Source organism: Vipera berus (assembly GCF_964194415.1).
Source record: "Vipera berus genome assembly, chromosome: 7".
NCBI lineage: Eukaryota > Metazoa > Chordata > Lepidosauria > Squamata > Viperidae > Vipera > Vipera berus.
The window spans coordinates 30597477-30623961 of NC_138209.1; the positions used below are offsets into that span (position 1 = coordinate 30597477).

Here is a 26485-nt window from a genome sequence, read left to right on the forward strand (position 1 = left end):
ATTAACTCTTATTAAAATTTCTTTAAATGTGTTACTGTATTATTTTTAACTACTTTATTTCTCTTAGTCCTTAAAAAAAACATCCTCCATAACTTGTTATGAATTCATCAATTTTGGAATAATTTAGTTATTCAAACTAAGAAATAATGTTTTAAAGTTATATAAGTTATTTAAGTAATAATATTTAAAAGTAATTTGAAGTTACAGTTGCAAACAACATTTTAAAACATTATTTTTTGGAATGAAAATATGTATGAATACAAGCCTGAGACAAAAATGCTGTTCAAAAGCAGCTGCATATGCCACTTTGCTCTTAAATATGAGTAGACTGACCATATGAATCCCTGTTATATACTACAGTATCCTTCCTTATCTCTGTCTTCACAAAAATATAGAATTAGAAGTTGTCTTTTTTATCAAATCCAAACCTGCTCAGTGTAGAAATCCAAATTAAACCAATATAGCTACCTAACTTCTACTTAACTACATCCAGTGAGAGCAAGTCCACTAATATCTGATTAATTAGATTCACTTCAGCATTGTTTTAGTGTCATGGCCATTTCTAATGTGAAATTGTAACATGTCCTAAATTAAGAGAGGGCTGGGTGTTTGTTTGTTTTTTAACTTTCTGGCTTTTTCAGTTTCAGAGCAACATTATCACATTACAATGTCATTCAACTTCTCAAGTCCAAATATTACTTCTTAGGATTTATTTTCTATTGTCTTGATTATTCTAGGGCTCTTTAAGACAGAGTAAAATGAGATTACTACTTCCTTACATTTGCTTCATATGAGAAAAAGGATGAAGGATAACATTCTAAACTTTTAGCAGGCTGTGGACTAGGTGTTGTGAGGAAGATTTTCTTAGCAAGGAGCAAAACTGTAAAGCGAGGACTGATTTTTTTCTATTTACAAAATATAAATCCTTTTACTTCAGTCTTTTCAAAATGACCAATACATCTGCAAACAATGCAGCAATTTCTCCACTTCAAGCATCAAGTAGTAATTATTTGCACTGCTTATGAAAATCCACAGCAAAATGCACAAGATGCACAAACACACACAAAAGTTGATTTTTTTTCATACAGGCTTTAGGTTTGTGATTAAATTCTAAAGACAAATCCCAAACACTCACTGCAATGGAACTTTTTTACTTTCAAAATCCTCCAGCAGTAAATACTCCTCCACTTCTTCCAAGATGAAAAAGCTGCTTTTTTGAGTACATGTTAAAATTAAGAGATCAGTGATGGAAATTATTTTTAAACAGTAACCCTAACCCCTTTTGAAAAAATATTTGATAAAAAGCAATTTTAAAGATAAAATATCATTGTATATAGGCTGCTTTTCAGATTTAATGAAAATAATATCTAACCAGAAGGAACTTAAGATGATTTACCTCACCCTTAAGTAATCAGACTCTAGTGGTAGTTGTTCTTTAAAAATCACATAGGAACTCATGGAGGAAAAGTATATTCATAAAATTTTAAGCTTTTCATCAAGATTGATGAACTTCAATACTTTTGGAAGAGAATGGAATAAGTAATGGAGCCCAAAGAGCAATAGCAATAGCACTTAGGACTTACAGGTGAAACTCGAAAAATTAGAATATCGTGCAAAAGTTCATTTATTTCAGTAATGCAATATATGAGATAGACTCATTACATGCAAAGCAAGATAGTTCAAGCCGTGATTTGTCATAATTGTGATGATTATGGCATACAGCTCATGAAAACCCCAAATCCACAATCTCAGAAAATTAGAATATTACATGCAATCAATAAAACAAGGAGCGTACATAGAACAATATCGGACCTCTGAAAAGTATAAGCATGCATATGTACTCAGTACTTGGTTTGGGCCCCTTTTGCAGCAATTACTGCCTCAATGCGGCCTGGCATGGAAGCTATCAGCCTGGGGCACTGCTGAGGTGTTATGGAAGACCAGGATGCTTCAATAGCGGCCTTCAGCTCTTCTGCATTGTTCGGTCTCATGTCTCTCATCTTTCTCTTGGCAATGCCCCATAGATTCTCTATGGGGTTCAGGTCAGGCGGGTTTGCTAGCCAATCAAGCACAGTAATCCCACGGTCATTGAACCAGGTTTTGGTGCTTTTGGCAGTGTGGGCAGGTGCCAAGTCCTGCTGGAAAATGAAGTCAGCATCCCCATAAAGCTCGTCTGCGGAAGGAAGCATGAAGTGCTCCAAAATCTCCTGGTAGACGGCTGCGTTGACCCTGGACTTAATGAAGCACAGTGGACCAACACCAGATGACATGGCTCCCCAAATCAACACAGAATGTGGAAACTTCACACTGGACTTCAAGCATCTTGAAGTGTGTGACTCTCCATTCTTCCTCCAGACTCTGGGTCCTTGGTTTCCAAATGAGATGCAATAGTTGCTCTCATCAGAAAAGAGGACTTTGGACCACTGAGCAACAGACCAGGTCTGTTCTTCTTTAGCCCAGGTAAGACGCTTCTGACGTTTGTTGTTCAGGAGTGGCTTGACAAGAGGAATACGACATTTGAAGCCCGTGTCCAGGATCCGTCTGTGTGTGGTGGCTCTTGATGCACTGACTCCAGCCTCAGTCCATTCCTTGTGAAAGTCCCCATCACTTTTGAATGGCCTTTTCCTGACAAACCACTCCAGGCTGCGGTCATCCCTGCTGCTTGTGCACCTTTTTCTTCCACACCTTTCCCTTCCACATAACTTTCTATTAATGTGCTTTGATACAGCACTTTGGGAACATCCAACTTCTTTTGCAATTACTTTTTGAGGCTTTCCCTCCTTATGGAGGGTGTCAATGATGGTTTTCTGCACAACTGTCAGGTCAGCAGTCTTCCCCGTGATTGTGATTCCTACTGAACCAGACTGAGAGACCATTTAAAGGCTCAGGAACTCTTTGCAGGTGTTATGGCTTAATTAGCTGATTAGAGTGGGACACTTTGAGCCTAGAATATTGCACCTTTACACAATATTTTAATTTTCTGAGATTGTGGATTTGGGGTTTTCATGAGCTGTACGCCATAATCATCACAATCATGACAAATCACGGCTTGAACTATCTTGCTTTGCATGTAATGAGTCTATCTCATATATTAGTTTCCCCTTTTAAGTTGCATTACTGAAATAAATGAACTTTTGCACGATATTCTAATTTTTCAAGTTTCACCTGTATATACCGCTTCACAGTGCTTTACAGCTTTCTCTAAGCAATTTACAGAGTCAGCATATCGCCCCCAATGATCTGGGTCTTCATTTTACCGACCTCGGAAGGATGGAAAGCTGAGTCAACCTTGAGCCGGTGAGACTCGAACTGCCAAACTGCTGGCAGTTGGGAATCAGCAGAATTAGTCTGCGATATTGCATTCTATCTACTGCGCCACCACGGGTCTTTTCACTACAATAGGTAATGAAAACTTGTTAGCCACTCAGAAACTACCTATGATAACAGTTACTATAGCATTTTAATAAAACAAAAAATCCAATGTTTACCTTGCTGGTTCAGGCTTCTTACTTTGACAATTGACTAGTAACAGGTAATCTTGTGGATCTTCATGATTGGAGGCAGATTCTAATGGTGGAATATTAATTAATTGATATGGAGGAGGCAGGGATGGCTCAGCTTGTACAGATGGTAGGGAAGTACTGACAGCTAACGGTAATTCAGCTGGTGCCGGCAGAGAACTGCCAGGTGGCTTCACAGCATCTACAAAACAGAACATGCAGCCATATCATTCAATACTCAATTGACTGACTGACTAATTGATTGATTGACTGATTGATTGATTGATTGATTCATTCATTCATTCATTCATTCATTCATTCAAAAGAGTTATATGGCCATACATCTTGCAGTACATAACTCTTAGCGGTTAACAGCAATAAAATCATAAACAATAAAAACAACAGAATTCGAAATCAAGGAAAACCTGACACCAACCCAACATTTATTTCCATTCATCTATTCAATCCCTAGGCTCCAACCTTGTCATCCCAATTCCTGGGGCAATGGTCAGCTCTTGATGGCTTTCCAGAAGATTAGGAATGTGAGGGCCAGCTGGGTCTTAAAGGGAAGAATGTTCCATGGGGAAGATCCTACTGTAGGAAAGACACATTTCCTAGATCCCACCAGACATTAGTAATGTTTCGATTATATAATATCAACTACTCTTATGGTAATATCTTCAAGATACAGAGGTAACGGAGCAGGCTGCAGTTATTCTGTAAAAGAATGGTGACTGTTAAGTTCTCAACCTCAATTAAATATATATTTAATCAAGGTAAGCTATCAATTTACCCATCTTCAGATATGGATTCTCTGAACAAGATGGTCCTCACTTGTCACTCTCAGATTAAAGTAAGAAGAACCCACAATTTCCTTCCCAATTGACAGTTTTATAAAATAAATGAATACACAAACTCTATTTTCCCCTGCGTCTTGACAAAAAGCCTAAGACTTTTTACGTTCTGCATTTCAGTGTTAATGTATAACAGGACAGAAAAGAATGATGAATTGTTTGCAAACCCAATTAATAATGTAAATACTGACATTACAAGAAGTAGTAAGCCTCTGACTATGAGGTGCTTTAAGTGACTGTTTTATGTTCTTGATTTACTTTCATATGCTTTTATGTTATTGTCGCTTGATGGGTCTGTTACAGGATGAATGGCTTTTTATTAAAAAAAATAATGAAGGCAAAAATTCAACATCATAACGAACAACAGCAAATGTCGCCTTTGTAGTGAAAAGGATGAAACAATTGACCATTTGATCAGTGGCTACAGCAAAATTTCATAAACTGGCTACAAGCAGCATCGTGACCAAGCTGCCAGATTATTCACTGGAAACTTTGCCATAGGCTTGCAGTAAAAACAATCAAGTTAAGAAGGTTTTAGAAAATAAGTGGGTTAAGATCTTATGGGGCTTTAAGATCCAAAGAGACAGGCATGTGGTTGATAACATGCTTAATATAACAATTATTAAAAAGAAGAAAGGCTGGTTATTGATGTTGCTATTCTAGCTGATGCTAGAATTAAGGAAAAATATTGGAAAAAATACAAATACTGGCACTTGTAAATTGAAGTTGGGTGTTTATTGAAAAAAAATCCATTGTTCTACCAGTCATAACTTGAGGTCTTGGAGCAACTTCTTTGATATCTAGAAATACTGAATCAGGCCTGAACAGCCTAATTTTACAAAAAACTTACTATACATGAACTGCCTATATTCTTAGACGCTACCTTAATAATTCTTAATTCCTTAGTTAAAACCTGAGTTTCCACAGTCTTAAGACTGTAAATCTAGCTGTAGGATACCCCACATAGTAAAAGGGAACTTATTAGTAATCACTACTGCAATGCAAAAAGCTACATTTATATAGTCATTGTAAGATTGAGAACTCCTTTTAAATCCAGGCTATGGATATCTGCCCAGCTGTTTATCGAAGGAAAGAATCTGGTATGGATATTCCCATTCATTCTGCAAAACAGATGTGCCATTCAGTTAATCTGTATGCTAAATTCTAAAAGTAGAAAACCATAGCAAATATTTTGCAATAGCAAATATTTATCGTACAGTCCCCAATGTAGCCACAGCATTGTTATAATCTCCAAACTCTTCCAAAACAACCTCTAAGTGTAGTGTAACATAAGGCAAACATTTTCTCAACATTCAACTATATAAATATGTAAACTTTCCTTTAAGATTCTGAAAACTATGTTTCAAAATTATTTCAGAAAATCCATTATAGAAATATTTGGGAATGTTTCTTTCTGCCCTTTGTGCTACCAATGGGCCCTGCTAACTGGGAACGCTTATAGTTGCAGTTTCAAAATAACCCAAAATAAAAGGTCTATGATCCATTGATTGAGCCCTGCTCTTACATGGCAACCTTACTCAGATGCCTTATTTATTTATAAATATTTACAAATTCATCATACAATATATTTTATTCATTTAATAAATTTATACTTCTCAATAGAGCATACGTGGCTCTCCCCATTGTTTTATTCACTTAATTCACCAATGAAGCTGATTAGGGTGCAACTTAGTAACTAGACCAGAACATTCAGCAATGTTGTAGCCAAACCGTTTGAAACCAGGTCACTCCTATTCTGGCACTCTAACAATGGTCTCATATATTCATTTATATTCATTTCATGCGTCTTTTCAAAATTCAATCATTTAAAACAAATATTTACAATACACAGTAATATACTCTCAAAACACATATTCTCAATATATTTCTTCCTTTTTCAACAAATTTGCTAGCTAATGTCTCTTATAGTTAACCACATTTCTGAATGGGAAACTTTTTTTGCTGAGAAACACCCCCATCATCGATTTCTCGGGGGAATACCTAAGAAATTGGGGAATACCACATAAATTATTCATCACAGTATCCTGAGAATTCCATGATCAAAGGAAGTCGCATTAAAAGGACCAACTAAGTTCAAAAGAAGACTTCAAACTGCCCCCCCCCCGGGAAATGCTCCTTTTTCTTTTTTCCATGTATGTTATAAAAATACAGGCAATCATTGTCCCATGGCAAGACCTATGTGCTTAGATTTTCTTGCTATCTCGGGTGACTATAAATGACACTGCCTTTGTCCACAACTACACTGTCTCTCTGTACTGTAAACTGCTATCTGTTTCATGCTGCAACTTTGCAGATATGTAGCATGCTGGACTTTCTTTGCTTCAAAAACCCCCCAAAAAACCTTCTTTCAGAAGCTAAAGTGTGGCATTAGAAAATAATGGCTATTGAAAGGCCACAATAATTTTCTATAATGGCAAAAACCAATACAGTCAGCATAAACTTAAATACAACAGTTATCTTCTGAATTTCCATATTCCTACATGGTATTTCTATGGGATCAAATTTCTAATAAATTGCTAAAATATAACAATTTACTTACCATCATCAGTAGGATTGAATCCACAGATATCACAAATGCATCTAACCCACTTATTCATCTCCTCTTCACTGTCGGCAACTAAATAGAAGACTCTGTCTATTGTGTTTATGTCAAAAATATAGCTGTTTTCAAATTCTTTTTTGTTAAATGTCAATCCAGCATCCACTTGTTGACACAAATTCAAGTCAATGATACGAATTGGTTTCTTGGCATGGTCATTTTTGTAATATTCCAATACATCTGGATCTCCTGTCAACCGACCGCTGCGGAGCACAAACCATCTTCTCTTCCATGCCTAGAGAATGGAGAAAATAACCATATATTTTACATGCATGTGTTACTGAAATAGCACAGAATAATCTAAATACATATTTGAAGCTATAAAATTATATTATAAATTGAAATATTTGGAATTCAATTAAATCTATATAAAAAGAAAGTGCAGTAGTTAAGAAGGGCAAAGTAGTTGACAATTTGGAATACAACTAAGATTGCATAATCTAGCAGTATACAAAATAGTTGGAATATTCAGTATGAAGCCACTAGGCTTAAATCCTATGTTGCCCCAGAGGTTTTTCAGCTCAGGATAGAAATAGCAATATGGGTTAACAAGCCTTACGTATCTTTAATATATCCACAATTTTTTTGGCCAACAGAAAAAAATGTAAGATTAACAGTTTTTAAATTGATATTTTTTATTTTATATTGCATACCCTCCACCCACAACTAATCTACCTTAATGTCTTGTACAAATATATGTATGTTTGAAAACATAAAGGACCTTTCATTTTCTGGCATGAAATGTTTTGGTTCAACAGAGTATTTGAGGCTATAATCACATTCACATTTATTTAAGAATAAGCCAAGTGCAGAAGAACAAAAAGCCTTACACTGTATTAAATCTTAACCCTGTTATTATGGCATTAGCCAGCCTTTTCCAACCCCAATCCCCATTGACACAGCTAATGTACATGTGGGCAGGCACATTTTCACCTGCTGTCTCTAGTTTTCTTGGACACACTTTTTCTCTTTCTAAATATACAGCTAGACTGGTATAGTGGTTAAGGAAGCAGACTAAAAACTGGACAACCACAAAGCCAGATGGGTAACCTTGGGTTAGCCGCTCTTTCTCAACCTTAGGAAACAGACAGAGACAAATCACTTCTGAAAACTGCAGGGACTTGTCAGGCAGTTGCCAGGAGTAAACAAATTGATTTGAGAGAGAGACAGAGAGAGAGAGAAGGCCAAAAGGAGAAACAGAGAAAGAAAACCAGTCTTGCTTAAATTTTTTGAACTTTTAAAATATTCTGGTAACTCCTAAAAAGATATAATCTGTTTATTATTGTTAGTCCTTAGAGGTAGTCCAGATAAGAAGCACCAACCATGAGTATTAACACTATTTTTATTGTAAGGTTACAGTAACAGAATCTTGCAAATCTAAAAACACATCTCTTCCCCCATACCTTTACAATCCAAGAATCTAGAAAGACTCTTTCTGACACGCTTGCTGCACTCCCTTGGCTAAGTGCCTCTAATCCAGGGGTGTCAAACTCAATTTCATTGAGGGCCGCATCAGCATTGCGGTTGCCCTCAGGGGGTCGGGTGGGTATGGCCAGCGTGGGTGTGGCCTACTGGGTGGGTGTGGCTAGAGTGCATATGGCCTACTGGGTGAGCATGGCCAGCTATACATCGTTCGCATCAAGGGTGCCTATGGGGGCCTAGGCAGGAGTGGGACAGATCTGAGGGTCTCTGGCAGAAGGAGGGTCTCTGGGCCAGGGCCAAGGCAGTGGGGGCCATTCCCTCACTGTTTCCAGGATGGCTTCGCGGGTCACATGAAACCACTTTGCAGGCCAGATCCGGCCCCCGGGCCTTGTGTTTGACATGTCTGCTCTAATCTGACCATTGCCTAGCAGTCTACTCTTCCTCTTCTTCTTATCTCCCAAGGATATTCTCACAGATCATTACAATTATTGACCACTTCTCCATTGAGCACTATTACAGCGATCGCCAAAGTGGTTTCCCAGAATGCATTGCTCTTCACCTGAAGAAGTTCATCTACATACAGTAGTGCTTAAAAATTTTGTGAACCATTTTGAATTTTCAGTATTTCTGCATAAACATCATCTAAAACATGATCTGTTTTCCACAGAAGCCCTAAAAGTAGATAATGAAGGGCAGATAATTGAGATGTGTATTTTGACGCTGTATAATCACCAGCAAATAAAACATCTAAAGCGGGGGGGGGGGAGGGGGGAGAGAGAAACATTTTCCTTCCAAGGGAATGAATGGTCCAGACTCCAGAGGAAAAGGAAATATGTGGCACAACAAAGCAAAAGAGAACATGGAAAAGTGTAAGTACTCTACATACTGGCCATTAACAGACAGAAAATAAATAGAAGAAATCCCAAAAAGAGGAATTAAGGCAGAAGGCAGAACATGATTTGTAAGAAGAAAACATTGCTGTAATAATACTATAGAGTGCAGTATAGTAATAGTAAAGAGGAAACATTGTAAAATAGAATACCTATAGAGCATGATATAGAAGATATATGATAGTAATAGTAATTGCATTATAAAGAAATTGTATATTTCTATATTTCTAGTAGTTAGCGTAGTAATATAAAATAATAGCAGTAAGCATATTAATATAAAAACAATAGCAATAGAATACAATATAGGATAGGACAATAGAAAGAAATCGAATTGGATACAGTTGTAAAACAATAAATTGTGACATTGATATTAGTGGTGAGATTGCCTTAGACTCAGTGCACAGGAAAAAAAATCCTTTTGCTGCTAACAGAAGGGAATTTGGATCTCAGACCTGATATGATAATCAGGTCTAATTGTGAAATGTCCTGTCTTATTTAAAGGACAAAATTCTTGGTATTCACTATCAAAGTCTGATCTTCACAATACAAGTATAGTTCAAACAAAGATTTCTGAGTACTTCCAAAAAACAGATGTTGATGTTCACTGGGATGGAAAAGGTTACAAAACTATTTCCAAAGAGCCTGGACCCTACCAGTCAATTGTCAGGCAGATCATATACAAATTGAGGCAATTCAACAGTATTGCTACCCTCCCCAGGAGAAGTCAAACAAACAAGATCACATCAAGAGCAAGACAATTAATAATCTGGGAGCTTCCAAAGAATCATAAGGTAATTTGTAAGGAATTAAGGGCCTCTTGCTTTGGCAAACATCAGTGATCATAAGGCCACCATCAGGGGAACACTGAACAATAATGATGTGCAAAGCAGGTTTGCAAGGAGAAAGCCACAGCTCTCCCAAAGAACACATCCACACTTTGCTGTTGGAAGATTACCGTATATACTTGAGTATAAGCCAACTCGAGTATAAGCCGAGACCCCCAATTTCACCCCCAAAAACTGGAAAAAGTTGTTGACTCGAGTATAAGCCGATCCGCCGTTCTGCAAGCCTCTGCCGCCAGCAGAGGCTCGATCCGCCATTTTGCAAGCCTGAATACACAGGAATACCCTGTGTGGCCGCGGCTCTCTGGGAAGCCCTGGCTGTCCGCTTCCTCGCTCCACGCTGCCATTCGGGGCCCGCGCGTTCCCCAGGCAAATCGCGGCGCCCAGCAGGCGAGGAAACACGCCCGCTCCAGTCGCCCCCCCTTCCCTCAGGAGACGCGAAGCAAGTGACCGCCCGGAGCTTACCGAGGACTTGCTTCGGTGCTTCCAGGATCGCGCGCACCTCTCCCAAGCCGCCGCCGTCCAGAGACCTGCCGAAGTTTGGGGAGGTTTGGGGAGGTGCGCGCGCACCTCCCCAAACCTCCCCAAACGTCGGCAGGTCTCCGGACCTCTGCGCCCTGCCTGCCTGCTTCTTTCCGCAGCGGAAAGAAGCAGGCAGGCAGGGCGCGGAGGAACGGAGACCCGGCGACGTTTGGGGAGGTTTGGGGAGGCGCCCAAACCTCCCCAAACGTCGGCAAGTGTCCGTTCCTCCGTGCCCTGCCTGCCTGCTTCTTTCCGCTGTGGAAAGAAGCAGGCAGGCAGGGCGCAGAGGAACGGAGACCCGGCAACGTTTGGGGAGGTTTGGGGAGGCGCCCAAACCTCCCCAAACGTCGGCAGGTGTCCGTTCCTCCGCGCCCTGCCTGCCTGCTTCTTTCCGCTGTGGAAAGAAGCAGGCAGGCAGGGCGCAGAGGAACGGAGACCCGGCGACGTTTGGGGAGGTTTGGGGAGGCGCCCAAACCTCCCCAAACGTCGGCAGGTGTCCGTTCCTCCGCGCCCTGCCTGCCTGCTTCTTTCCGCTGTGGAAAGAAGCAGGCAGGCAGGGCGCGGAGGAACGGAGACCCGGCGATGTTTGGGGAGGTTTAGGGAGGCGCCCAAACCTCCCCAAATGTCGGCAGGTGTCCGTTCCTCCGCGCCCTGCCTGCCTGCTTCTTTCCGCTGTGGAAAGAAGCAGGCAGGCAGGGCGCGGAGGAACGGAGACCCGGCGATGTTTGGGGAGGTTTGGGGAGGCGCCCAAACCTCCCCAAACGTCGGCAGGTCTCCGTTCCTCCGCGCCCTGCCTGCCTGCTTCTTTCCGCTGTGGAAAGAAGCAGGCAGGCAGGGCACGGAGGAACGGAGACCCGGCGATGTTTGGGGAGGTTTAGGGAGGCGCCCAAACCTCCCCAAACGTCGGCAGGTGTCCGTTCCTCCGCGCCCTGCCTGCCTGCTTCTTTCCGCTGTGGAAAGAAGCAGGCAGGCAGGGCGCGGAGGAACGGAGACCCGGCGATGTTTGGGGAGGTTTGGGGAGGCGCCCAAACCTCCCCAAACGTCGGCAGGTGTCCGTTCCTCCGCGCCCTGCCTGCCTGCTTCTTTCCGCTGCGGAAAGAAGCAGGCAGGCAGGGCGCGGAGGTCCGGAGACCTGCCGACGTTTGGGGAGGTTTGGGGAGGTGCGCGCGCACCTCCCCAAACCTCCCCAAACTTCGGCAGGTCTCCAGACGGCGGTGGCTTGGGAGAGGTGCGCGCGATCCCGGAAGCACCAAAGCCTCGGCCGCGCACAAGTCCTCGGTAAGTTTTTTTTGTTGACTGGAGTATAAGCCGAAGTGGAATTTTTCAGCCCAAAAAGTGGGCTGAAAAATTCGGCTTATACTCAAGTATATACGGTATTCTATGTATGTATAAGACCAAAATTGAACTTTGGGGCTTGACTGAAAAGTGTTGTTTCGCAAAAGCAAACACTGCATTCCATCACAAGAACCTTTCCCATCTATGAAACATGGTGGTGGTGGTGGAATCATGGTTTGGGCCTGCTTTATTGCTTCTGGACCAGGACAGCTTGCCATCATTGATAGAACTATAAATTCTGAATTGTGCCAGAAAATTCTACAGGAAAATGGCAGAGTATCTGTCCATGAACTAAACATTAAGATAAAAAAGGTCACACAGTAAAACAACAACCCAAAATGCAAGTCATATGATCTAAGAATGCTTAAAGTAGAAGAAACTTAATGTTTTGGAATGACCAAGTCAAAGTTCTGAATTTAATCCTAAGGCAATATGTAAAGGGACATGGTGTGGGCAGCTTGTGTGAAAAGACCACTAACAATCCTGAGTTGAAACTTTCTTTAAGGAAGAATATGTTAAAATTTCTCCAAGTCAATTGCAGGACTGATGAACAGTTGTACGAAAAGTTTAGTTGCAGTTACTGCTTCCCAATCGGAGGGGGGGCACATACTAGCTACTGAAAATGACATACCTTTGCTTTTGTCAACAGAAAAATGTTATTTGGATCATTTTCCTTAATAAATAAACAAATGTAATCTTTCTTATTTATTTAATTGGGTCCTCTTTATCTAGTTGTAGGACATGTATAGAAAATAGATCCCATTTTAGGCCTTTATGCAGAAATATTGAGGATTTAGTATTATGGTCTTCCACTGAGTTATGGCCTTCTTTGGTTAAACCATTCAAACAGACTCTTTTTTTGACTAAGCTTCTTTTTGACTTATCAGCAAATATTGAAAGAACAAATTTTAACAACTAATTTTTAAGCTACATGGGAGTAGCCTGCTCATAAACAATCCTTTAAATCCAGTACATTAACCAATTATTTGGATAGAAAAGCTATCAACTTTCAATATTTTATATTATTTTATACTGTATAACATTCCTAATTTCCTTCCATTAGAGTGAAAAACTATTGGGTTTTTTGGTACTAAGAAGACAGGAGTTGTAACCCATCAGTATCTAGGTGATCACAGGAGTTTCCTAATACGGTAAACACATGCAGGCACAAATGAAAAATGGAAAAATCAATGTACTCAATGTAAGTGTGAGAAGAAGGCGTGCTATGATTTGCACAGTAACATGGTTCTGACCTATATAGTACAGCAGGGGTGTCAAACTCAATTTCATTGAGGGCCGCATCAGCATGGCGGTTGCCCTCAGGGGGCCGGGTGGGTGTGGCCAGGGTGGGCGTGGCATACTGGGTGGGCGTGGCTAGAGTGCGTATGGCCTACTGGGTGGGCGTGGCCAGCTCTACATCATTGGCATCAAGGGTGCCTATGGGGGCCCGGGCAGGAGTGGGACAGATTTGAGGGTCTCTGGGCCAGGGCCAAGGCAGTGGGGGCCGTTCCCTCACTGTTTCCAGGATGGCTTCGCGGGCCGCATGAAACCACTTCGCGGGCCGGATCTGGCCCCCGGGCCTTGTGTTTGACATGTCTGTAGTACAGATTTGGAAATTTCTTCTCTAACTTGTACACTGAAATCTTCTCTATATTTCAGAACTAACAAAGGTCCTCTGTAGGAGTGAAATATCGCTTTAGGTGCAGCTTGCTTGGTAAATTGGTAATATAAACAGAACTTGTTTGTATTTCTACGTGTCAGAAAACTTTGCCTTTAGACAACAACACCTGCTTCTATATCTCTGCTTTATTCCCTCAGAATACATCTTTCTCACAGAAAGTGAAAATGGGAATTTTTTTTTAGTTGCTTAATGAGTCACTTGCTGAAACTGGCACAGACTGTCCTTAAAAACAAAAGCAATTTCAGAAACTACACACTAGTAAGGCAGACACAAAGGTTCTCTGGATTATAGCACAAAAGCACAATTTAACAGCAGAATAAAGCTTGAAGCTAGACAAGAGACCTGACATCAGCACGCGTGCTAATCATAGTACAATGGCCCTACTATGTTTCATGAAACTGCAAAGCGAGTCCATATAAATCACTCTTTGTTATCTGAAAATATCTGGGATTCTTGAAGTAAGTTCTATTTTTAACATTTTAATATTGGCTGCCTGATAGAAGCTGTATATTGCCTTACTGAGGAAAAACGTCAGAGGATCATACTACAGTATGAAATGAAAAGTACAGCTTTGATTTTCATATATATATATATATATATATATATATATATATATATATATATATATATATATATATATATATATATATATATATATATATATATATATATATATATATATATATATATATATATATATATATATCCCCCTGTTGAGATTCTTTGATTCCTTGTAACAGGTGGGACACCTGATGTTAACATCTTCAGGAATACACTTGAAAAGCTTGGTCTTTGTTACAGATATTACTATAATGAGCAAGCATCAATTTTCCAGCTCTTCCCCCATCCCCGTTAAAACAGAATAATAGTACTGCTTAAACCTAACCAGCATTAAAGTTTGTATTGCAAGGACTGTTCCATCAGTCCCACCTGAAGGAAAACAAAGGAAAAATTAAGCATAATAACAGTTGAGATATCATTTTAAGTATAAAAGATTTAGTGTACAATCTTGTGCATGCTTTCTTAGAAATTGAGCTCCTTGAATCAGTTACAATATGCTATCAAGAATATTATATAGCAGTGGTTCTCTACCTTTTCTTCATCGTGGCCACAGACCACCAAGGCTTAACTCAAGACTTAAATCATTTAAATCATTTCTTCAAGCCTTCGCAGACCCCGTGATGATATCGCAGCCCTCAGGGGTCTGTGGATGACAAGTTGAGAACCACCGTTATATAGAATTACAATGTTAGAGTCCCAACCATGAGAAGGAAGAGTTCAGCAAGACTTACTTTCAAAGTTACTTTATCACTACAGTGCCACATTTATGCATATATTTTAATTAATTTTTTTATTGTTCCTTACTTAAAAAAGCATTAAGGTGAAAAAGTTTCCTATATTTTAAACCTTTGATCTATTACAATCCAACTTACCGGTAACTTTTTAACTGATTCAATACTTGCCCTATCCAAAGATGAAGTCAATTAATAAACATGTAGAACAAAATTATGGATTACCTAAATATTGGGAGGATATTGAATGAATGAATATGAAGGTCTCTATGTCATAGCAGCTTCTACGTATACAGGAGGCTTTTATCACATTCAGTCTCCAATGGTTGAATGAGGAAAGCAGACTACTTTACTATACCATAAGCTTTTCATTCAAATAAATAAACAATTTCACTGAAAATTTAGCACACAAATAATTTAGAACACAATTAGCACAATTAGCATAAAGATTGCTGTTTACTGGCTTGTGACACAGATAAACTATTCAAAGCATAATTTCTCAAGCTTCAGTTGTTCATTGTAACAATATATCTTAAGTCCTTTTATAAATAAGCACATAAAATATTAGGTGCATCTTTACTTATTGTTACGCTGTTCCCCCTTTGCCATAAATACATTCACACTTTTTAAGAATTGTTTTCCAGGAAGCACCGTCTTTTCTTACAAAGAAAAATAAGGAAAAAACAGTCTCAGTGGAAGTTTCCACTCCACCAGCTATCATCCTGATTAGCTGTTTGAAATACACACATGGCCAACATTTCCTGTTTTTAATCTATTGTCACCATTTGCCAGTTCTACATTGGTCTGTTCTAACTTTAGTGTACTTATACAAACAAAAACATTGAAAGCAATGTAAATATAATAGTGCTTGCAGCATTTCTTTAACCTAAAAGTGAAAAAATAGAAAATTATATATTTAAACATTTTTTAAAAAAAGCAGATGAAGCTATAAAATGCTTGATAAGATTGTGTGTGTTATTATTAAATAATTACTAATTTATTATCCTAAGTTGAAGAGTGCTATTTAGCTCTCAAACCCCTCTATGTAATCATGCACTTCACACAAATGTCAGGATTTCTTGGGTGTAAATTCTGGGTGTTGGAGTTTCCAGATGTCTGTACAGTATTCAATTTGATCATGTAATAAAGAATTATTGCATTGGCCAGCTCAAGCTAAAGTAATAAAAATGGTACTGACTTCTGCATGTATTGCCCTGCAGCATTTGCTCACGAAAAATGCAACACTTTTTGAGCTGCATAGGGGAAATCCCTCTATACACATTCACAATCAAGAACTATCAAGGGGTCATGCTCTCTTCCACTCTCATAAAACTGTAATGGCATGTGGGAATATAGTGCCTGACTGAGCTTTAAAACGGCAATCCAAATAATGTTATCCATCTTGTTCACTTTAAAAAAAGGATAAATAATTTTAGCTTACATAGCCTTGTTAAACTACAGCACAGAAACCAGGTTTCTTCTAATGTTTGAATTCATCTTCCAATTTTTATACATTTGACATTTAGTTTGCTATGCCTGCAAAATACATATTCAAGAATCCTTTTCTGTTTCCTTCATATTAATTCTATCACCCAGTTGATAAGTTTGGGAAATATTTGTCAAGTTGTGTTAACGTCATGTTCTAACCCAAGAGCATATTAAAACAAACTAATGTTTTTAAAATTATTTTTTACATTATTGAAAGAGTAATTCCTTTAATATTTGTTTTTATTGATTCTCTTTTCTAAAAATATCAGAACTGCTCCACATACCAACAAACTGTAACTAATATGTGTGTGTGTGCATGCATGTATGTGTATGGTTAGGTTTTGATTGAAAAAGCAAAAGCCATTATATAGTCGTTTCTCATTTCAAAATTATGAAAAGCTGTTTCAAATTTTAATGGGATTTTCAAAGCACAGAAAGCAAAGTAGGCAACATCTGTCTTTTGATTTATTCATCATGGAAGAAATGACAAAAAGCAAGAATGTAGGGTGGCATTTGGGAAGCGTTAGTAGAAGAACAGTTTGAAGTCATTAAGTCAATATAATCCAAGATTTAATTTGACACCTAAACTTCATGCACTTTATAAATAATAACAGCAGTAATCAAGAAAGGCATGATGACTACCAAGAAATCCAAATTTACATACATGATTATTCAGTAGCTTGTCCCTTCTTTTCTTCATATATTGCTTCAATAAAATTAATTTTATTTTTTAAATTATTTTTAATTAATTTTAAAAATAGTTATTTTAAAGTGACAAACCCTTTATATATGCTCAGAACTATAGGGAACCTGATCATCTTCTGTTCAAGTCTTTGAACCAGTTCTTTCTTTACAGAAATTCTTTTTGTAAAATGATTAGAATTGCCTTATACTATCTGTTTCAATGTCTTACACAAAGAATTATTTTTCAAGAAATTTTAACAAAATTACAAATTCTACATTTAACACACATAAAACCTTGAATATTACTTTTGTTTCTGAAAATACCAGTAATGCTCCAAGACTGAAGAATTATGCAAATATTTTCAAAAATATTTTAAAGCCCGGTCAACTCAAACAAATTAAAGCGTATCAAATAACCAACTTTACCTCTTTTTACAACACATCAGATGAAAGACTGGACATATTCATATGGACAACAGTTTGATACTGTTAATAAAAAGTACCTCTTCTTTGTTTTCAGCATATCCCTGAATTCCAATCTTTTCAGTTGTTGCGTCTACTCCAAAAGAAGGTCAGTGTTAGTCTTCCTGTCAGCTTTCCAGCTTACTATACACCACCCTATTATAATAACCTTTGACCAGCAGGAAGCAGACACAATGGACTGAAAATAACAACAATTGTATGATTTCAGAACGTTTTAATGGATATAAAAGAAGTATTTAACTGATGAACAAACTATTTGAAACTTTAAACTATACTAAAATAATAAGCAGGGACCACATCTAACTACAGCAATGCACATTTTTCTCTTGAAAATGCCAATGTATGAATATATGTAAATAAACACATGAATAAGTATTTTAGATGAATCCTGCAAGGGAAGAATTGATTTTTAAAAATACCCAAATTCTGTGAAATTTAAAAATTCTTGCAGAAATCTTTTCATTCAGGTATTACCAATCTTTTTCTGAAATGTAATTGAAGTAGGAATGGATGTAGTTCATCTCAAATATTGAAAGCAATAAAGAAAACAAGGAATCATGTTAACAAGTTCAATGTCCCAATTATGGTTGGTAACAATTCAGCTACCTTTTGCTTTTGTCAGGAAGTATTTAAATTATTGTACCAAGTCTCACATGCTGTTTTAATAACAATATTGGCAGAATGTCTGCAGAAAATGCTAAGCAAGTTAATCATAAATCTGGAAAAAGTCTTAGAAGAAACAGTTCAAAGAACTGCTTCATTTATTCCAAAAAAGAGAACATGATAGCAGTCTTCAATCACTTGGATAGAAACTGCAGGGAATCACATCTTAGCTAAATTCAAGAGGTCAGAATTAATAACGGAACCATCTGCCTTATATTGTAGACTGATGTACTTTGATTTGTTGGAAATATTTAAGCAGAGCTGATGGTCTTTTGTTAAGGATACTATGGCTGTGTTCTACATTTCAAAATCTGCCTGATGAGAGAAATGATTTCTTCAGACATAGCCAACCTTTTGATTAAGAAGATTCATGAGAGATGGATTATTAAATTATACAGTATTTATATTTTACATAACTCTGGATAATGGGTTATTCTCCACTCCCACCACGTTTTAGATTCATTTAATTAGTAGATAAAATAGCTGTTTTAAAAAAAACTGCCAAATTTTCTCAGCTGAAATAAATTTGGCCAGTTCTGAGCATTCTTTTTATTAGCATCATCCTGAAAACTGAGCTTATTCTAACAGTGCTAAAATAACAGTAAAAAGACACAACTGCCTGACCTTAGAGCCAACAAAACCTACAATCTAGACTTAGTTGAACATAAATAAGAAAGAAGGTTAACAAGCAATCTGGTGTTCGCAAAAAGAATTAAAATGAACAGGAGATGCCAAAGGCTGGGAAAGAAGGCAAAAAAAGAAAAGGAAAAAAAGAAGTAACAAGAGTAAGCAAATGACACAAATGGCCAAAGAAATTCAGTCCACTGGGTAAAAGAACATTGGAGTTTTCAATCATTATCACCATCAAGGTTCCACCAAACCTAGGTGTCCGTTTCAGAGCCCTTCAGCTATGTGGGGGTTTCTTGACATTGTTAAATTACCAAATGGGAAGCACACTACCATTTCCATTCTGCAACTGTAACACAAAGACATATGTTTGTGTTTACATGAGTAAACACAAGAACACCAATTGTCTCTTTGCACTAATGTATTCAAGAAGTGGAGTCATAGACCATGCTACATCTTGTTTATTTAACCTGACTTCCCAAGATACCATTAACCCAGCCAGTAGTAATTCAGAGTAAACCATACTTTAATTATGTCAATGTGAGCACAATTACAGGCTGATATAGGACAGAACAGCAGAAAATAAAAAAAAAACCCTGAAATATTCTAGTACTAAAATCTAGATCAGATATGTCAAACACAAGGCCCGGGGGCCGGATGCGGCCCACGAAGTGGTTTCATGCGGCCCGCGAAGCCATCCTGGAAACAGTGAGGGAATAGCCCCCACTGCCTTGGCCCTGGCCCAGAGACCCTCAGATCTGTCCCACTCCTCCCCAGCCCCCCATAGGCACTCTTGATGCAAACGATGTAGAGCTGGCCACGCCCACCCAGTAGGCCATTCGCACTCTAGCCACGCCCACCCAGTAGGCCACGCCCACCCTGGCCATACCCACCCGGCCCCCGGAGGGCAACTGCAATGCTGATGCGGCCCTCAATGAAATTGAGTTTGACACCCCTGATCTAGATTATAGTAAATCAGTAAAGTATGGGTCATATGGTTTAAAAACAGCAACAAAAAGTCTTACCCAACCCCCAGAAGGTGGCTGCTCTAGCAAAAAGACAAAGTGTATATATCTTAGTACATCAAAGGACTTTAGAATAAATACTAGCAATGAAAATATGTTCTAGTCCAGGGGTAGGCAACCTTGGCTCTTTTATGACTCGTGGACTTCAACTCCCAGAATTCCTGAGCCAGCTGGCTCAGGAATTCTGGGAGTTGATGTCCACGAGTCATAAAAGAGCCCAGGTTGCCTACCCCTGTTCTAGTTCCAACCTATACTTAGATGCATCATGATCCTTAAACCTAAATGAACAGTTGCTTTCCAGAGTTACAATTCTGCTGTAATCGTTTGGATTACTAGATGTTTAGCCATTAGGAATAATGAATAGGTGATAACAGTAAATCCATCAAGCTTGATACTATCACAATTATTTTTCTTTTGGAAGTGCAGCTTAGGAACTGCACGATTATCATTTGTGGGTGGACTATTCTGTGATATTTAAGGTTAAAATCAACAAGATTATCCTTGATTCAAATGTGGTATATTGAAAAAAATATGTATTTTTTTTTATTAAAGAGTTTTACAAAAACAAAATTTTACAATATATCCCCAAATCCCCCCCCCACCCCAAACCCGCTCTTATTACACTTCTAGGAGTTGAAGCCACAAGGAACCATGCATATTTCAGGCATGGGAATTGGTTAAATGACACTCGAATAACACTTGGAGAAATGAATGTTTGGTGTTATCTGTCAGAATCAAATTAAAGGTTATTTGTTTCTTTTGACAAGAGGGGTTGGTTCTTTTGAGAAAAAGTTTTCTTTTGAGCAGTACAATCAAAATATTTGTAGTTGTTCTAATGCAATTTCCCCTACCTTTTCTTTTTAAAAAATCATTGTTACTTTACGGTTACTTTTTTTTTTTTGCCGGCTCCAAAGATGGCGGACGTGCTGGGGAGAGCTCCGTAGCCCCCAGTGGTAAGGCGTCCCCCCAGGAGCCCCCCAGGGATGTCATCGGCCCCCTGGGGTGGGGTCAGAAATTTGGGCAGATGAGTTGGACAATGTGCCGCCCGCTGCCTCCCGAATTCAGCCGTAGGAGCGCCGGGACATCTCCGCCCCGCCGCCTGGGCCGTTGGCGGCCGTTGTAAATGGGGCCAACGCCTCCGCCCTGCCTCAACCGCTTGATCTACTCCCGGGCAAGGGCGGCGTCTCCGCAGATCAGCTGTGCGGCGGAGGCGGCGACAACGAGGACAACAACAGCGGCGGCGACAGCTCTCCAGCCCCCAGTCGGTCATCTCATCCCCAGGAGCCTAACAGCGACGGTGGCGGTGGCGGCGTGGCGTCTCCGGCCCGCCCCCTAAGCCACTACAGCCATTGCAGCCATCCGAGAGGGGCCAGCAGCTCTGCTCTGCCCCGGCTCCCTGATCGGCTCCCGGGCGGCGTCGTCGTCTCCGAAGGATCAACGGAGGCGCCGCGGACCAGCTGGGTGGCGGAGGCAGCGGCAAGGTCAACAACGGCGACGGTGAGAGCTTCGCCGGGCCCTAGTCGGTCGTCTCTCCATGGGCCTGAACACCGGCAGTGGCAGTGGCGGCGTGGCGCCCCCGACCCGCCCCCTGAGCCGCTGCAGCTGTTGCAGCCATCTGGAGTGGGGCCGGCGTCTCCGCCCTTCCTCGGCTCCCTGATCTGCCCCCGGGCAACGGCGGCGTCTCCGAAGACCAAGGAAGGCGCCGCGGATCAGCTGGATCAGCTGGGCGGCGGAAGTGGCAGCCGTTGCAGCCACCCTGAGCAGGACCGGAGTCGCTGCTCTGCCTCGGCCTCCTGACCTGCCCCTGATTAGCGGCGGCGTCTCCATGGGATCAAGGAGACGCCGCAGACCGGCTATGCGGGCCCGATCGACCACCCTCCGAGGGGCCTTTGACAGCGGCGCTAGCAGCGGCGGCGTGGCGTCTCCGGCCCACCCCCCTGAACCTCTGCAGCCATCTCGAGTGAGGGCCAGCACCTCGTCCTTCCCCGACCACCTTGACCTAGCCCTAGGCAGCGGCACATCCGATCTACATCAAGGAGACGCCGCGGACCAGCGGATCAGGGGAACAGCTATGCAACGGAGCAGCAGCGAAAGCGACAGCAGCGAAAGCCTCTCCAGACCCCGGTCGACCACCTTTACCAAGAACCCTCGACGGCAGCACTATTAGACACGGCGTGGTGTCTCCGTGCCGATCTTCAACCAAAAGACGCCACGATGCAGCTGATCAGTGGAGACAGCGGCGACTGGACCACCGAAGCCATCATCATCTTGCCTCTACCAACTCTCAACCCCCCCTGCCCACCCTCGCCCCACAGGACATGATGGGCCTGGGTGCAAGCCACAGTGGCAGAGTGGCTTGACCTTACACCTGCAGCCCCATAGAGGTGAGAGCTCTATGGGGTATGCTTCACCCAGAGTGGGTCCTGGACCACCCCCGGAAACAGAGTCACAACCCATCGTGAGAGGATGGGGAGTGGCCTGCTTCTGGGGTTCACCCAGCCAAGTGGCAGTGGCTGGGTGACGGTCCAGATACCCACCTACCCATCTCGACCCTCCTGCCAATTCTCCATCCAGGGGACCGCCTTCCCAAAAAACCCCGTGACTCTATGCTTCTCCAATATTCGAGCACAGACCTACACGCCCTCAGGGGTTCCCCCCTCTCCTGGGTGCGTCCCGCCTACAATACATCCAATCTCGATGACGGGCCCGACCATTGGACCTCTGAGAGATGGCCGGGCAGGGTCAGGGGCCTCCAGCACAAGTCCAACAAGAGGCCCCTGGTTAAGTTCCTAGTTAAGTTTTTTGTCGGGTTAGGGAGGGGGGCGGGAAAAGACTATGGTTGTTCGGCGAAGGGGGGCCTTCCAACTACCATAGCGCAGGCCAGGCCTACGACCGTTCACGAAGGTGAGGAATGAGGGCCAGTCACCGACAAAGCCCAGTGGCGAGCTGACGAACAGCCAATTCCCAGGATGGCGGGGAACGGCAGAAGGTGCACAAGCAGAGGGCCGTATCGTCACCGGGAGAGTCATCTCTGCTCTGTACAAGCGGTGAGACGCTCCGACCCTCTGTACTTCCCCCGAGGACCCGGGAGCGAAGGTGTGCAGCCTCCTAAGCTCAGGCTGGTCTACCTAAATGCCAGGTCCGTAGCTAACCTTGTTCGTGACCTAGTGGAGAGTGAGCACGTGGACCTGGCTTGCATCACGGAAACCTGGCTGGGCCCAGAGGGTGGTGTCCCTCTGGTTGACCTCTGTCCACCTGGTTTCCAGGTGCTGCACCAGCCTCGGGCCCACGGGAGGGGCGGAGGAGTAGCAGTAATCATCAGGGAGACCCTTAGCCCGCGAGAGACCACCATCCCTCAGATAGTCGGGTGTGAGTCTCTCCTTCTGAGATACAGCCCGGGGGCGCAGTTGGGCCTGCTGCTGGCGTACCTACCACCTAATCGTGCAGCGGCAGCCCTGCCCAAGCTACTCGATGTCCTCTCAGGGTTGGTGGTTGAATACCCAAAACTCATGGTCTTGGGCGACTTTAACCTACCGTCCCTGGGAGGATTGTCTGAACTAGCTCGAGAGTTCGTGGCTTCCATGGCGGCCATGGACCTGTCGCAAATAATTTCTGGACCGACTCATGAGGGAGGCCACACCCCCGACTTGGTGTTCTTGTCTGGACGGTGGCGTGATGATATCGGTGGGGGCGCCACGACCGTTACGCCCCTGTCATGGACCGATCATCACCTCCTACGGCTAGACTTCCCCTTTGCCACCCCCCGCCGTGGGTGCACGGTGCCAACCAGATGGTACCGCCCTAGGCGCCTAATGGACCCTGATAGGTTCCAGGCAGCGCTTGGGAACCCACATGCACTCCCTGCTCACAGCTCGGTGGACGCCTTAGTGGAAGCCTGGGAAAGGGCAGCCACGGAGGCTCTGGACCGAGTTGTACCCCTGCGGCCCCTGACCCGGCCCAGATCCCAGCGAGCCCCATGGTTCACCACGGAGCTCCGGGAGATGAAGCGTCGGAGACGGGGCCTAGAGAGCCGTTGGAGATCCAGTCGATCCGAATCCGACCGATTGCGACTAAGAATCCTCACCAGGTCTTATCTCGCAGCGATAAGGGTGGCGAAATCCAATTACTTTTCCACCCTCATCGCGTCCGCAGATAATCGCCCGGCTGCCTTGTTCAGAGTGACTCGCTCCCTACTGAACCAAGAGGTGAGGGAGGAACCCTTACAGGGTCGAGCCGAGGAATTCGGTCAATATCTGTTGGATAAAATCGCTCGGATTCGAACCGGCCTGGACTCCAACTGGGCAGAGTTGGAGGAACAGGACATGGACAGTCTTGTCGACGTCATCTGGGAGGAATTTGATCCTGTGACTCCGAAGGAAGTGGACAGGATTATGAGGAGGTTGAGCTCCTCCACATGCTTACTGGACCCGTGCCCTTCCTGGCTGGCCTATGCAGCTCGAGAGGGGACACGAGGCTGGTTTCAGGCGGTCATCTCTGCTTCTCTGAGCGAGGGTCACTTCCCCACCGCCTTGAAGGAGGCGGTGGTGAGACCTCTCCTCAAGAAGCCCACCTTGGACCCAACCTCATTGAATAACTTTCGTCCAGTCTCCAACCTTCGCTTCCTTGCGAAGGTTGTTGAGAGTGTGGTGGCACATCAACTTCCTCAGGTCCTGGATGAAACGGTTTATCTAGACCCGTGCCAATCGGGCTTCAGGCCAGGCTACAGCACGGAGACGGCATTGGTCGCTCTGATGAATGATCTCTGGAGAGCCCGGGACAGGGGCCATTCCTCTGTCCTAGTCTTATTAGACCTTTCGGCGGCTTTCGATACCATCGACCATGGTATCTTACTGCGGCGCCTCAGGGGACTGGGAGTGGGAGGCACGGTTCTGCGGTGGTTCTCCTCCTTTCTCCTGGGTCGCTCGCAGTCGGTGCTGGCAGGAGGACAGAGGTCGACTCCGAGGCCTCTCGTTTGCGGAGTCCCTCAGGGGTCGGTCCTCTCGCCTCTCCTGTTCAACATCTACATGAAACCGCTGGGTGAGATCATTCGTGGTTTTGGAGTAGGGTACCATCAGTATGCTGATGACACCCAGCTTTTCATCTCAACTCCAAACAGCATCAGTGATGCCCTCGACGTGATGTCCCGCTGCCTGAAAGCGGTCCGGGAATGGATGGGGAGGAACAGGCTTCAACTCAACCCTGACAAGACTGAATGGCTGTACATACCGGCAAGCCAGGATACTCAGATCATTCCATCCCTTAACATCGGGGATGAGTTATTACCCCCTATTGATAGGGCCCGCAACCTGGGTGTCCTCCTAGACTCACAGCTATCCTTGGAAGATCACATAGGAGCTGTGACCAAGGGGGCCTTCTCCCGGGTTCGACTGGTGCGCCAACTACGACCTTATCTGGACCTGGATGCCTTACGTACAGTCACCCATGCACTTGTGACCTCTCGCCTAGACTACTGTAACGCTCTCTACATGGGGCTGCCCTTGAGAGCCACTCGGAAGCTTCAACTGGTGCAAAGTGCAGCTGCACGGACACTTTTGGGGGCCTCCCGATACTCCCATATCACACCTCTCCTCCGTGAGCTGCACTGGCTTCCGGTTGCCTTCCGAGTGAAATTCAAGGTGCTAACAATGACATACAAAGCCCTACATGGCATGGGTCCGGACTACCTACGGGAGCACCTTCTGCCAACGTCAACACCCCTCCGTCCTGTGCGCTCCCACAGAGAGGGCCTCCTCAGGGTGCCACCGCTCAAGGAATGTCGGCTGATGGCCCCCAGGGGGAGGGCATTCTCAGTGGGTGCGCCAGCCCTCTGGAACTGCTTGCCTACCGAAATCCGGATGGCCCCCGACCTCCGCACCTTCCGGCGCGATTTAAAAACTTACCTGTTCCAGCAGTCCGGCCTGGCCTGATAGCTCTTGGGGTCTCAGTTGTTTTTACTATTGTTTTTCTCTATTGTTCAATCTGTATACCTACCTTACTCTGTACACCGCCCCGAGTCCCTCGGGAGAAGGGCGGTATATAAAAACAAACAAACAAACAAACAAACAAACAAACAAATAAATAAATAAATAAATAAATAAATAAATAAATAAATACTTCAACAGCAGTGCATCTCCACAGATACTCTTGTATGCAAAATGAGACAACTGGCATGGCCAGCTCAGCATAGCTGCTGCTGCCTCCAGACACCCACCCCACACGCCGCCACCACGGTTCCCAGCCGCTTTGGCTCAGAGTTCAGCACCAGCAGTAGGGTGAAAATAGGAAGCCCCCAGCCACTGCTTTGTGTTTTGCCCACCTACTCACTCACCCACCCACCCAGCTCTGCCTCTGGCCACACACAGCAAGTTGTCCTCGCAGCGAGTTGGCTGTGTGGAGTTGTTCTGCAGTGACTTGGTGGCAGTGAGTTGCAGAGGCAACTTGATGGTGGTGAGCTGACTACATTGAGCTGGCTGCACCAAGTTGTCCTAAACCTACTTGTATGACACCTAGGTTCAGTGCCTTGCACTGACTGGGCAATTGTGTGAGCAATTGAAAGT

General features: G+C 42.9%; 1 protein-coding gene across 1 annotated transcript in view; it reads right to left on the bottom strand.

Annotated features, from left to right (window-relative positions):
• GAB1 (GRB2 associated binding protein 1) overlaps positions 1-26485 on the bottom strand; it is a 110927-nt gene that overhangs the window by 23271 nt on the left and 61171 nt on the right. Inside the window, exons 2-3 of the mRNA XM_081333360.1 lie at positions 6915-7209; positions 3489-3702 (exon numbers count right to left, since the gene is read on the bottom strand). Of these exons, the coding sequence (XP_081189486.1) occupies positions 3489-3702; positions 6915-7209 (509 nt within the window). The remainder of the gene's footprint in view (positions 1-3488; positions 3703-6914; positions 7210-26485) is intronic.